A 14,559-nucleotide genomic window follows, 5' to 3' on the forward strand; every position below is an offset into this window, starting at 1 on the left:
AGGGGCAAGGGATTGGGAGCACCCAAGATCTCTCGGCACCCGGGAGGCAGAGCACCCACGTACCGCAAATCGCCTGTGCACAGCCTGCTACCCAGCAGCTGTGGAGCCTCGTGAGTGCTACACACACGCGCACGCAGAGCCGGGGGTCTCCGCCATCCCTAGCCAAGCCCGTGGGCGATGGGAATTCAGGCACCGCATGCTTCCCGTTAGCCAGCTCAGCCCCTCTTCCCACGTGGGCTCTCTGGAGCATCACCCTTCACCGCTTCCAGGGAGCACTGTCATCCCTCAGCAAGGTCACCCCACGCTCGCATGCAAAGCCCCTCATGCCTGCGCCGTGGAACAAGATCCCTGTGAGCCCCAAAGCCCCTTCCCCACCTCGCTGCATGCAAACAGGCGCAGCGACACCGGGACCCCCAGACCTGTTGCGTGGGTGGGTGTGCGGGGGTGGCTTCTCATGTCCTGCATGGAGCTGCCGAAACCAAAATTCAGAGGCCTGACCTGCATTTCACAAAGTCACCCGTGCCCCGCCCCAGCCCACCCCCCGGCCAGGAGCCTTCTGCCCCCATGGGGAACCACCACGGGGTGAGGGTGGCTCAGGAAACGGGGAGACGCTGTTCATACCAGCCTTCCGGCACCGAGCCCTTCAGCCAGCCGTCAGCGATGACCTGCCCTGGGCTAACACAGGTGGCGAAACGAGGGGGGGGGGGGGGTCGCAGCCACTTGTCATTTCCCTGCCACCCCCTCCCCGCCAGCTGTCAGGCAGAAGGAACTTTTTCCTGCCTCCCCTCTCCCCGATGTCTCCCTCACTCCTTCACCCAGCATCACCCCCGGAGCATCCCTCCCTCTTGGCGCGGTCTCCCCCCACCCCCCGCTCCATGCCCGGTGCCGGCGGGAGGGGACTCACAGGTCAGACGCGGCCGCCTGGTACGGCTGGCTCCGGCAGAGGATGGAGTGTCCACAGCCCTGGCCCATGGCTCCGCATGCTTCGGCAGCCCTGCCAGGCGGGCGGCGGGGGCTCGGCTGCGCCCGGTTCTCGGTGCTGGCTGGGAGCGGAACCTCCCGCCGCGCTCGGCGAGGGTGTCTCCAGCTCGCTGCTGTCACCGAGCCCGATGCAGCGCGCCGAGGCGTGCGGGAGGGGAGGGCGGAGGGTGGGGGTAGGGGGGGTGCGGGGGGAGCCGCTGATTGACGGCGCCGCTGCGGCTCCGCGGGGCTGGGCGGGGGCCGAGCTGCTCGTCGCGGAGGGGCCGAAGGGGTCCGCACCTGCCGCCCGCCGCGGGCTGCGCCCGGCCTCGCCCGCCGCGCCGCGCCGCGCCGAGGGGCCGCCGCCTTTGTCTAGCGAGGCGCACGCTGGCCCTGCCCGCACCCCCACCACCACCAACCCCCCCCGGCTCTCCCTGCGGCGACAGCCGACCCGCCGGCGTCCTCGACCCGCCGGGCAGCGGGTCCTGCTGGGACCGCAAGGCCGTTCTGCCCCGGGGGCATCGGGCAGCACGGAGCAATGCTGGGCAGCACTGGTTCCGCAGGCGAGTCCCTGCCCCAGGGGTACTGGGCAGCACTGGTCCCGCAAGCAGGTTCTTTCACCAGGAGCACCAGCCAGCATCGAGCAATACGGAGCAGCACTGGCCCACAGGCAGGTCCCTGCCCCAGGGGTACTGGGCAGCACTGGTCCCACGGGTCCCTGCCCCGGGGGTACTGGGCAGCACTGGTGCCACGGGTCCCTGCCCCAGGGGTACTGGGCAGCACTGGTCCCGCAAGCAGGTTCTTTCACCAGGAGCACCAGCCAACATCGAGCAATATGGAGCAGCACTGGCCCACAGGCAGGTCCCTGCCCCAGGGATACTGGGCAGCACTGGTCCCACGGGTCCCTGCCCCAGGGGTACTGGGCAGCACCAGGCAGCACCGGACCCACAGGCAGGTTCCTTTCCCAAGGGCACTGGGTGGCTTCGAGCAATATCAAACAGCACTGGCCCACAGGCAGGTCCCTGCTGGGGCAGTACCCTCCTGCAAGCAGGTCCCAGCCCAGGTAATACAGGGCTGGCCGTGCCCCCCACCGCCCCCCAACAGCTCCCTGTCCGGGCCATCCAGGCGGTGTGGAGCTACTGGCTGCGGGATGCTGCCCACTGCATTGCTCAGCTGGGGCCAGCAGCAGGGAGGGGATGCTGAGCTCTCGGCCAGCCCACATGGCTGAGCCCCCAGCTTGAACCTGCCCTGGTGTCAAGACACCCAGGCTCCAGCCCACTCCCAGGTGCCTGCAGCACCACTCCATGCCAGTGCCCATGCTGTCACCCCCTGAATTAGCACAGCTTCCCTCTGGGAGTCTTACTGAGCACACAGCCATTTGCATGTGCGCAGCACCACTGGAGCTTGTCTTGGCTGAGTTGGAGGAGCTGCTGCACCGTCCATTCGGGCTTGCAGGACATCGGGTCCGTTTGTCCCCCACAACCACACAGGGATATCCTGCCCTGGGCCTCCCTGGGCCGGGGGCTGTCACGGTGAGCTGTCACCGGGGTGGGATGGTGGCAGAGAGTGGCTGGAGAAGGGCAATAGTTGCTGCAGTGCCAGCCCCGGCTGTGCCGTCCAGTCGGGGCTCATCTGCCGCAGCCGAAGACCTGGTGCACTGGAGCTGCGTTCCCAGGAGGGACTCTGGGGAAGGGCATCCGTCCTACGTTGAATCAGGGTCAGACAGGCTTTGCCTGCTATGAAACCCCCCATCTCCTGGCCCAAGGGGAGGGGATGAAGAAGCAGCGAGAGCAGCCTGGACTTTCAAAGATATTTAAGCATTTCAGCTCCTTCCAATGCAAGCACTGGAGACATCAGATGAAGCTAACAGGAGCCAGGTCCTGAACAAAGAGTGGGAGGAGATCATCCTGCAGGTGAAGGAGAGGAGCAGGACTTCTTGCCTCAGGATGTTGTGGATGCTAAAAGTTCACATGGCTTAAGGGTAGCATTTGCACGTACACAACAACGGTACAGCAACCATCAGTAGCTCGGGACATCCCTGAGCGCCACGTGGTCAGAGGCCAGGAGAGTAGTCGGGGAAGTTCTGCATGTGCTTGCCCTGCTCTTACACTTGCCCTTGGCATCTCTTGACCACTGGCAATGCTGGGTGATGGACCTTTGGTTTGAGCCACTACAGCTACCCTGGTATTAGTCTGGTGAACCCAGGAGCATCTCTCCGGCCCTCAGGCTTAGCACCATCCCTCCGCGGGTACCCGCATCCTCCACACACCCGCCATGTGCTGCGTGCTGCACAGCAGTACCAGCCCACACCCCCAAACTGGGAGCTCGGCTTCGTGTAATGAAATTTTGCACCAGAAAGAGCTATTTTGGTTGCTCTTCACTAGCCTTGCAGATCTCCATCCCTCCAGGGTCACTTTTTGTGGGGAGAGGGGAGGAACGTGCTGTAAAATCAACGTGGATATGCTGCTATTCTCCTGCTCCATCGTGAACCCACCAGCTGGGACTCTAAGAGCAGCAATAAATATTAAGAGATTAGCACTCAAATCACATCAGTTCCTGTCAAATTCACAAGGATTAATATCCCCATGGTCTACATAAACAGGCAGTGTATCATAGCAATTACACCAGATCCCCTGCCTGCGTTGTCTGGAGGGGGAAACTGAGGCCCAGACCTGCCATGACTTGCCCAAATTTGATCCCAAGAGCTGATAGTAGAGCCAGGGCTAATTTGAGACTATTTTAAGGACTATCACTTTAATCTAATCCCTATTTCCATCCTGAGTCACAGGTTTAATGACGTTTTCATCCTCTGGCTGAGCTCACCTGGGGTTTTGGAGCACATCCTGCACTCCTTTGGGGGGGACCTGCTGTGGGACACCATGGGGCGCCCTGGGGACTGGAAACTATCCCAGCGCCCACCCATCTTCTCACACCGAAGTGGCTGGTGCCAGCCCAAGGGTGGGCAAAGCCTCAGAAGGCTCGAACATTCAACTCAGTGATTTTATTTATTGCTCTCACTCTTCCTCCCCCCCCCCCCCATGTTGTTGTTATTTGATTTCTATTTCCTCCCAGCAGCCTGGATCTTGGGGGAAAACAGCTGCACGATAGTTCTCATTCTGGCCCGGGCAGGTTGGGCAGGCTGTTGCCGCACGGTTGCACTTAGCGTTGGTATTAATGCATCCAGACAGCAGCGACTTTCAATCTTTCTCAGTTTCTGGGCTCTGGTGGAGGTGTGGACCGCACAGGAGGCCTGGCACTGCCTTGCTTTCTGCTGTTGTTTCTTGCAGACTTTCTACAGCCCAAAACCTCAGGCTGACCTCGAGTTCACGATTGCAGGGGCTGTGACCGGAGACCCACGTGGATGCCATGGGCCTGAACCGGTCCCTATGCCCTGCAGCAGCAGTGATGGGTGCAGGGAGCAAAGCGGGTGCCATGTACGGGCCATGCAACACCCAGCAAGCCTGCTAACCCCCGTGTGACAGAGAAGCCTTTCCACGTCATCTTGGCATGAAGACATCTGCAGGGAGTCCCCTCCTTCCCGGAAAAGCTGGTTCTCATGGTTGTTTATCCCAGCCTCTCTTATTCCCAAGAGGCGTTTTTGTCTGGCAACGGTCCCCAGCCAGAAGCAGCTGAGAAGATCAGAGCAGATCTGGGTGCAAGGCCCACCAGAAGGAACCATCCCTCCCCAGATGCGAGGCAGGGACCACCATGTCTGCGTATTCCCAGCATCCAGCCTCCTCTCAACCCCCTGTGAACCCTTCCATGCAGCCGGCATGATGCCTGGCTCTCTCCCCTATCCAACCGTTATTCCTGGTATTTAAAAGACATGGTTTTCTCTGCTCCGCGTTGCTCTGTACTATTTTCTCCTCGAGAAAAAACTCAGCCCTGTATCCAAGCAGCTTCTGAGAGCCCTTCTGCAAACGACAGCACGGGTGCTCGGGCTCTCTCCCTAGGAGACATGGTTCCGCCTTTCAGCGTGAGCAGCCCTGGGAGTTTCACAAATGCTGAGAAATTTAAATAGCCTGATGGAACGCTTCCACTGCTTCTGAAATATTTTGACACATTTCATTAAAAATGCTCAGTTTGGGGATTTTTTTCAGATAAATCCCTGCTCGCTCTTGCTTGGAAGCACCCAGGAGGGCTGGACTGGTGCCTTGAGGACCCAGGGGAATTCCGGCTTGCTTTCATAAGCAACCAAGGACTACAGGATCCCACCCAGGGTGAGGGACATCGCGCAGATGTCAGGAGGATGCGACCTTCTGGTGGATGCCATGAAAACAGGCAGCTGGTTCAGAGGTGCTGAAGGCAGAGAATCCTCAAGGGCCAAGCTTTGGCTTTCATGCCACGTCTCGAGGAGGTTTCTCAGCAGGTTTCTCCACCAGTCTCAAGCAACAAGGTCTCTGCCTCTGCTGCAGCTCCTCATCATTGTGATGGAGACATCCAGCCGGCTTCAGCATCACCTCTGCACCCGTCAAAGCTTCTCTTCCTCCAAGTGCTGCACTTTGTGGGCAGATACTTCTCCACCAAAGCAGCCAGTCCCTACCTGCTCCCTTCAGACAGTGTTGATCCATTCCCTGCCAGCCCACGCCTCCCCAAGAAGCTGCCATTTGGAGAGGGCAAGGATTTCTACAGCAAACCCCCTTGGTGTTTGCAAGCATCCCCTGGTTTCTGACCTCCCAGAGCAAACCCAAAGTGTCACGAGCAGAAGGAGCGCAGGCGCTGAGTGGGCATCGCTGGGTGGGCATCACTGGGTGGCATCGCTGGGTAGACCCTCGGCCATGCAGGGAGCAGGAGGGATGTGCCTGGGTGAGGCGGTGCGGGTGCTGGCTGCGGTCGCCCATCCTCTCCCATGCCTGTGATGCCCCCGGTCTAGCAGGGTTGCTGCAGGGCAGGGACTTCAGGTCTCTGGTCCAACCTCCTGCTCAAAGGTGAGTCAGGCCAGGGCTTCATCTGATCCATCTCCAAGGATGGAGACCACACGACCTCTTAGGGCCACCTCTTCCACTGCTATACGGTGGAAAGGTTTCTCCATACATTCTGCGTGAGTGGCTGCGCTCGCTGTGGACACCCACCTGAGCTGCTCTGTGGGTTGCTCACAGCCCCCAGCCCACGTTAGGACCCCATCACTAGGAACACAGCACCCTCCAAGCCTTCCAACATCCAACCAGCTCCAGGGCCACCTCCATCTTCTCCACGCGCTGCCCTGCACCCACAGAGGTCCCATGGGGCTCAGACCCCCACAGAACTGGTGCTGAGCCTGGCTGCTGGAGCTCTGTGGGGTGGGCACCCCGTGGGCAGACAGGGACGCCAGACCTGGGCCGTGGTGCAGGAGCGAGGCCCCAGTGATGGCCAGCAAGATCTACCGAGAAACCTTCTGCATCCAAAGGGTGCACCTTACCCCGACCTCCCGGCTGGAGGGAGAGGGTCCCAGGAGGATCCGACACAGCATCTCCAACAAATCCCTTTGTTTCTCCACGCGATTCTGTGTTAGATGCAGAAAACACCCTTTTAATGGAGTTCATGGCAGTCCCCGCTCTCGGCACTGACACGGGCTGTATATCTTTATTGTCAGGAAGACGAAGCACTGCTGGTGTTTCAAAGGCATCGTTACAGTTACATGCCCTCGTACCAATATTTGTGGTGTGAATATGAAACAAGCCTTGCTTTCGACTTCTGCGGAGCCTCCTTAGCTACAGGATTGAATTTTTTGAGCTCTGAATAGCCGTGCATTGTCCTCGAGTGCTCATTGTGCAGGATACCAATTCCACCGCTAATGTAGATGTATTTGCTGATACAAAGCAATTTGCTCTGCAGATACTTTCCCTACAAAAGGGCTCGGCATCGCTGCCGCCCTGCGCTCAGAGCTGCAGCCTTCCAGAGAGCAATTTGCTCCCTTGCTGTGCACGCAAGTTTTCCTTCCTCCAGAGATACTCCGGCAGCTCAGCCCAGAATCCCGGGATGGTCCCTGGGACCGAGCCACATTCTGCTTTCCTACTTCCAGGTTTTCTTTATGGCTGTCTCTCAAGCATCCCTCTGCATGCATCCACCGCCCCGTGTACCCTGAATAAATGCTGGGCAGCCACGAAGGTGGGGGCTCAATGCAGGGTGCTTGCAGAGGTGGCAGGGCAGCTGCTGCTGCAGGGTGCTGGGGGTGCTGGGGGCAAGGAATAGTCCCTGCCGGCAAGAAAGCAGAGCATCGGGTTTGGGAGCTGCACGCAGGTCAGTTTGCAGCCCCGGCTTTTGCTCCTGCAAGCCTCCAGCGTGCTCAGGTGAGCCTGGGGAGAAAGCCAGGGCAGGCGCTAGCTGCAACGTGCCTCCTCCACAGCCCCCAGCTGATCCTATTGCCTCAACGTCCGCTTTTTTGTTGCCTGACCCTCCAGCCAGGGCAAAAGAGAGGAATTTGGGGAAGCCCCAGTGCTTTTGCATGACGGGCACGTGAGCCCTGCACAGCCCAGCCGCCCGCCTGGAATGGATGCGGCCCTGCGGGACGTGGCCAATATTGCCGGTATTCTCACCAAAGGAAGCGCTGGTCCTGTCACACCTGTAGAATATCTACCAGAAAGTTCAGTTTCAGCAAGCTGGGGGGGGTTCCCCTCTCTGATTTTTCTGCTGTTTTCCCCAGCACGCTCGAAAACCTGAGGAGTCTTTCAGGGAGGGAAGAAAACAGCGAAACGGAGAAAAGCTTTTCCATTTTCACTGACATTTATCCTGGGAACAGAAAAAGAACAGAAAACAACACCCAGAGGAACCCGGAGCCTTGTTTTTATCGCAAGGTCGGTACAAACTGTTCTCAAAAAAAAAAAAAAAAAAAACCACTAAAGAAATCCTCAATGATCAGGAAAATTATTTCCCACATCTGCAGGTACAACAGCTCTGCCGTGGCATGGGCAGAGCGGGGACAAGCCCCCCCAGGTATTTTGGGGCAGGAATGGAAGTTCCGAGGAGCTGTTTGGAGGTTGTTTAGGGGCTCTGGGGGTGCAGCATCCCACTGCATCATAGTCCTCATGCTAGGGAAGATGCTGCATGGAGAGGTGGGATGCGATGCCGGCTCTCACCGGTGCCCCCCCACCCCATCCTGTGCCGAAGCCTGTTGCCTTCCATGAAAGGGAGCAAAGGGACAAGCGGGGAACGCTTTTGGGGGGCCTCTTGGCATCCCCGGCCCCGTCAGCACTGGCGTGACTGGAGCAGCACTGGTGGCAGCCAAGGAAGCAGCTGATGAAAAGATCCTCTGACCAGATTAGGGAAGGAAAATGAAACCCAGCGTCGTGGGGAGAGGCGATCTGCTCACTGGCTCACATCGAATAAGGCCAAGGTGTTGGTGGGAGCGGTGTGCTTGGTGGGGGGCTCTGGTCATGGCCAGCAACCCCTTCCCCACCCAGCAACCCCCCGGTAAATACCCCACCTTCATTTTCTTTTTTTTTTTTTTCCCCCTTTTTTTGCTGTTATCCTGTTCCCCAGCAGCAGAAATGAGAGCAGATGGCCATGCTGGCTTGGCCACCCAGAACTGCCATTGCATTTATCCACCTCCTGCCCTGGGGCAGCTCCCGGTTCAGTGCCGCTTGCCGGGACGGTGCCGGGGCTCTGCAGCTGTGGTAGAGGTCCTGGGGACAGCCCACATCTGTGGTGCCAGGGTCCGGCCAGTCCGGCTGGGGATGGAGAATCCCAAAAGCCCCAGGAAAGGGTTCTGGCAGCCCGGAGGGGGCAAGGACTTTCCCTGGCTTTGTGAAAGCAGTTGGAGGGGGAAGGGGAAGGGGAAAGAAGGGGAAAGGGAAGGAGAGGGAAGGGGAAGCGGAAAGAAGGGGAAAAGGAAGGAGAGGGAAGGGGAAGCGGAAAGAAGGGGAAAAGGAAGGAGAGGGAAGGTGAAGGGGAAAGAAGGGGCAAGGGAAGGATGGGAAAGGGGAAGGGGAAGGATGGGGAAGGGGAAAGGGAAGGATGGGGAAGGGGAGAGGGGGAAGGGGAAGAAAAAGGGGAAAGAGAAGGGAAGAGGAAGGGGAAGGGGAAAGAAGGGGAAAGGGAAGGATGGGGAAGGAGAAGGGAGGAGGAAGGGGTCTGAGTCAGCTGCCTTCTCCAGGATGGTTCCACACCATTGCAGGCTGCAGGCTGGTCCCAGCAGCCCCCCCAGCTCCCCTTGCGTGACAGGGGCAACAGAAGGGCGGCTGGTCCCAGGTCCTGAGGCTGCATCCAACACTCGTCATTGAACCTGCCCTCCAGCCACTGCCGGCATCCCCTGCCTGGTCACATCTGTCAGCCGGGGTGCGGGGAGGAGACAGGGACCCGCTGGCTTCATCGCACCAAGGACTTCACACGGGTGCCCTTGCCCAGCGCTGACCCAGGGAGACGAGGCACTCAGGGCCGGGGGGACCCTCTGCCCGCCCCCCACCTTCCAACCTCCACTTTCAGCACCCAGCAAACATTTCCCACATCCCGTGGTCTGATGTATCCCCCAGATTGAAGTCTGGAGCCAAATCCCCACAGTGCCGATTTCCCGGGCGGCAGCATCCATCCCTGGGCTGTGCTGGGGCGGGGGGGTGTGACACCCATCATACAGGCGGTGGGGAACACGAATTTAAGCAGGGCTGCAGGATCAGACCTGGAGAGACCTGGCCTGGCTGTGGTAATCATTGGGAACCATCAGGGTGCTCCCAGGGTGCTCCCAGCCTCCTCCCGGGGCTCTGCTGGGTACCACGGTCTGGGCATCATCCCCATAGCCCTCCACCAGCCCATGGACCCCAGCTCTGTCCCCTTCCACCGGTTCCCCATTGTGAAGCTGTTCGAGGTTTTGGAGATCCTTATTGCCACCCCTGACCCCTTCCCAGCTCTCACATCGCTGCCCGTGGAGGGGAGCATGGAGGCACCCAGTCCCGGGGTGGCACCGGGGTGCGAGCTGACCCCAGAAGTCCCGAATCCCCACTGCCCCTCTGCCCATCACCCAGAGGCAGGGGTCCCTCCCCTGGTTTGGGGGTGATGGGGTCGGGGGGGGCTTATCCTCTCCACCCAGCACCCCTTCGCCCCCAGGGTGGGTTGCAGTTGTGGCTGGGAAGGGCTGGGGGCAGAGGACGGGGCAGGGACCGGGCAGCCCAGGGGACACAGTAGGAGCAGGACGGAGCTCCGGGCTCCTGGGAAGGGGTGTTCTGGTGGTCTGCACCCCAACAGTGCTGGGGCAGCTGAGAGGAGGTGTCCCTGCACCCTCAGTGTCCCCTTGGCACGGCCTATGGGTGCACCCAGGTTGCAGGATGGCACCGTGAGCTTCTCCCTCCCCACAGCCCCATCCACACGCCAGCAAAAAACAAGGGGTAAAAAGCACAATGGGCAGCTGCTGAAGAAAAATCAGGAAGGCAAAAAAGAAATCAAACAAAATAATCCCCTTGTCCAGCCAGACGCAGGGCCGTGGAAATTAGCAGCATTACTGCCCGCCTTCTTCACGCGCGGGTTGGCTCCTACAAAAGGGAGCAGAGAGGGATTAAACATGCAGAAGGCAGTAATAGATTGCACAAAATCAATGCCAGGCGGCAGCGGGGGCTTTTGTTGCGCGATGATTAGGCGACGCGCTACACGGAGCTGTGCAGATAATCGTCTTGTTGTTGAACAAGCCCCAGGGGAGCGTGGGGTCGGTGGCACCCACGCGCTTGGGCGTGGGTTTGTCCACTGTCCCCTGCCCCAGCCGAGCCACCCTCTGCACCAGGGACACCCTGTCCTGGGAGCGGGGATGGGGGTCCCACGGGACAGGGACTGCCCTTGGGATGGTTCTCAGGGGCTGTGGAAGGGATAAAACTCACTGCTTGGGGTTTGGGACATCCGTAGCTGGAGTCAGCCCTTTGCTTCAGTGAGGTCTGGGAAATGTCCCCTCTGCCTCCTGCTCCCCCCCAGCAGTGTCCCCTGCCCTGGAGTGAGCCCAAGCGAGCGCTGAACTGGGGAACCTGCTCACTCCCGCCCATCATCCCCCCGAAGCCACCAGGAGCATCCCTGAGGGACGGCACGAAGCTCCAACAGCCTCTTTCCAAGGGTCTCCTTTCCAATCCATCCTCCTCGAACCACGGCCCACGAGCAGGGAGGACAGAGCTCAGCCCCCCCAAGGGCGGTGAAAGCATGTCCTCTGGGTGACAGCCTGGGCCCTGCTGTGCTTCAGGGCTTCTTGGGGTGGGGAAGAGCAGGGCTGAGGTTTCCAGGGGGACTCGGTGACCACCTGCGCTGCAGAAGGGTTGCAGAAGGGATCTGTAGCCCTGCAGCATCCCTGGACCATCCCTCCCCGGGTGGTGGCTCAGCTCTGCTCCACCGGCTGCAAACAAGCTCTCAGCCATTCCTTCCCAGCAGTGAAATCCCTGTGGAAACAATCAGGGTCACCTGGAGCCCCAGGCTGCAATGACCACAAGGTTCGGAGCAGGGACGTGGATGTGCAACGTGTCCTCCCCACCTCCAGCTCTGCACCCAGATGCACCGAGCCGGGGGTCACAGCTGTGGGGTTTCACGTCACCCAGCAAACGGCGATGTGGGGACCGGCACACCGGGCTCTCCCCCATGGCCGGGAAGCGATGGGGTAACCATCCCTCCCCAGAGGGACATGGATGTTGGTGAGGATAACCCCATCCCCTGGACATCCCCTACCCCCAGGGCTGCGCATCGCATCCCGCTGCAGCCGTGCCAGTGCACGGCGGGGGGGGTCTTCCAGGGCACCCCCTTCCCACGGAGCCTCCCCACTGCCTCCCATTGCCAGGCTCTGATCCCTTGGGATGATGCCCAGCGGCATCTCCCCAGGCAGGTACCAACTCTCGTGGTCTGGGCATCGGGGTCGGCACCCCACGCCGGGGCTGAGGCCGATGGAGTTTGCCAAGCACCGCAGCAACAGGTGCCGGTGCACCACGAAGGTTTGTCACCGGTGGGACCGCGGGGACACGCGCCACGGCACATGGGGCTGGCACGCTGCCGCCCCAGCAGCGGGCTGCCAGGGCTCGCAGGTAGCCATGGAAACCTCCCGGCGGGATGCTGTGCCGATAAATAGCCAATTTAAAGTGATTCTCCTCAAAGAGCTTTTTTATATATGTGTGTGTGAGCAAGTCCCACCGGTTTTTTAGGTTTTCCTTTTTTTAATTATTTTTTCTTTTATGCTGCATTCAACGTCTGAACACTGCCGTATGACGATGACTCGCAACACTTCGTGTTAAATGAAACAAAGCAGGTTTATCCTGGTGGCAGCAAATATGGAAGTGGGGTGAGTTTGTTCAGTGGGTGCTGGGCCATGCATGGCCGTGTGTGCACAGAGCTGCTTCTTACCTGGGCATTTATTTAGCCATGCACACTGGAATAAATAAATTTGTGTGCATCTGAGTGTGTGTGCACATATTGGGATGCATGGGCACACGTTCTGCTCATGCATTCCACTTGTGCATGGGATTGTGTGCGTGTGTGCAGATCCGTGCATGCCGTGCCGGTGCAAGCATCCCCGCAGCAGCGTGTGCTGCCCAGGGTACTCATGCACGCACACGTGTGTGTGTTAGGGCTGCCGCAGCCCAGCGCGCGCTCCTCTGCAGCTCCAGGTCCTCTCGGGAGTCTCCCAGGGTATGGTACAAGGGTAAATGGGGATTTTCGAGTCCCGGTGACCCACATCCACCGCAGGAGGTGACAGCCACCCCTGGCTGCAGGAGCTCTGGCCCCAGCCAGCTGCCACCTGGGCTTTATTCTCCATGGGTGGAGAAGCAAATCTGTGCCTGCTCCTCTAAGGATGCAAACCGGGTTTGGCTGCAGGATCAACCCAGCAGCCCAGGGCCATGCTGAGTCAGTAATTAGATATATCTGTATGTCCCACATTGCACACATGTCTCTGGGGATCCCATCCTGCTGGCTCGGCACTGGTCCCTGCCCTGTGTCCAGCCCCAGACAGGGTTGGAGCAGGGATCTCTCCCGGCTGACAACCCAGGAGCATCACCGCAGGGTGGCCGGGGTGGGAGGCGATGCTAACAGAGAGATTGAAAGCTCTGTTATTTTTAAATAAATTCCAATTGACGTCGCCTTAATGGAGAAAGACAAGCCCAGCTCCTCCTCACAGCAAGCGTGACAAAGGCGGGTGAAAAACAGCCCCGTGCTGCTGCTGCCAGTGGGGCGAGGAGCCAGGGCCCCGGGGCTTTGCTGAAATCAGGCTGCTGTGCCCAGCATAGCAGCAGTGCTGGTGCCCCCCCCAGCCGCCCTGGCAAGCCTGGCCTAGAAACCCGGCTGCTCGGCCGCAGAGGGAACGGCCGGAGCATCCTTCCCTGGGTCTTCTGGATGTAGCGGCACCGTTTGCATCTGGCAACGCTGCCTGCGGGCTGGGCAGAGGTCTGGCAGCTGCCTGTGCCGGGGGCTGCCCGCTCTGCTCCCACCATGCCCACTGCTGGAGGGGGGCACGGGGCTGTGTCACCGGCTGCCCCCAGCATCACCAAAGCCCTGCAGTCCCTGGGGAGCGGCATGTCCCTCCTGTCCCCCCATGCTCCCAAAAAGAGCACTGGCATCGGGACGGGTCCTTGACCACCCTGTGGTGCTGGTGGGGGGTCCCTCTGACCCAAGAAAATCCTAGTTTGCCTCCCGCCTCTGCCACTCACCACCAGCTGGCGTTGGCCATGACTTCTTGGCCAGCTTTGGTCATGCCAAGCCAAGAGCAGCCGCCCTCCCAAACCCCTCTTTCTCTATCCCTCCAAGGTGCTGAGTCCCTGACACCCATCACCGGCACTTGGCTCCGAGCCCCCACGGCACTGCTGGTGCCCCACGGGAGTCGGGAGAGGTGGATCCCCCCATCCCACGGGACCCCAGCACTCTGCCTGCGGGCGGCATTTCCCCAGGCACAACCCACCACTGCACGCCCTTCTTCCCTGCGCCTGCTCGACATTTATTTAGTTATTGAAATTTCCTTTATTTTTCCTATTAAGCCAGGAGTGGCGAGTGGGCGGCTGCTGGGGAGGGAGGAGGGGAGCGTGGGGAGTGGGGGGGAGCATGGGGATGGATAAAAGGCTTCAAGCTGTGGGGCCCTTCCCCTTCCCCATCACTTTATGCTCTTAAAACCCTCCAAGGGGCTCTTATCCCCATTCTCCACCATTGAGAGCCCCTTCTCATGCTCTGGCTGGGCTGAAACAAGCAGAATTGCTGGAGGGGTGGGGGCCGGCTCGGGGAGCAGGGCTGTCGGTTACATTTTCAGCATGTTTCCCCAAATCCTTCCCCAGCTAGAGCCCATTTTATGGATGGGTAAACTGAGAGCAGAGGGAGGTGGTGATCCTCCATCCCTGGTCACCCTTCAGTAGCATCCTGAGCAGGGAGGTAGCTCCATGCTCTGATTAAAAAAAACAGGGATGGGGAAAAGGCGGGAGGGAAAGAAAGGGGAAAAAAAATGTGAGAGAGCCTGAAAAAAGCTGGTGACAGTTTAATGGGGCAGCTGATGAAATAATGACTGTTTTAAAGTCTGCTGGAGTGTGGCTGCGCCTCTATTAAATCTGGGAGCTGATAAATCTGCTGAGTTCATTACCACGGTGGGGGGAAAAGCAGCCGCTCGGCAGGACGTGGTGCGGGATACACGTGGGGGACACAGCTGGCCTGGTACAGGGGGGCCCATGGGGACAACTCATACGTGTGCCATGGGAT

General features: G+C 59.7%; 1 protein-coding gene across 1 annotated transcript in view; it reads right to left on the bottom strand.

Annotated features, from left to right (window-relative positions):
• PDE2A (phosphodiesterase 2A) overlaps positions 1–1,299 on the bottom strand; it is a 54,509-nt gene extending 53,210 nt beyond the window's left edge. The window contains exon 1 of the mRNA XM_069808703.1: positions 905–1,299. Coding sequence (XP_069664804.1) covers positions 905–972 — 68 coding nt within the window. The 5' untranslated portion in view covers positions 973–1,299. The remainder of the gene's footprint in view (positions 1–904) is intronic.
• Between the last annotated feature and the right edge of the window lie 13,260 nt (positions 1,300–14,559).

This window comes from Haliaeetus albicilla, chromosome 20 (genome assembly GCF_947461875.1).
Source record: "Haliaeetus albicilla chromosome 20, bHalAlb1.1, whole genome shotgun sequence".
Classification (NCBI taxonomy): domain Eukaryota; kingdom Metazoa; phylum Chordata; class Aves; order Accipitriformes; family Accipitridae; genus Haliaeetus; species Haliaeetus albicilla.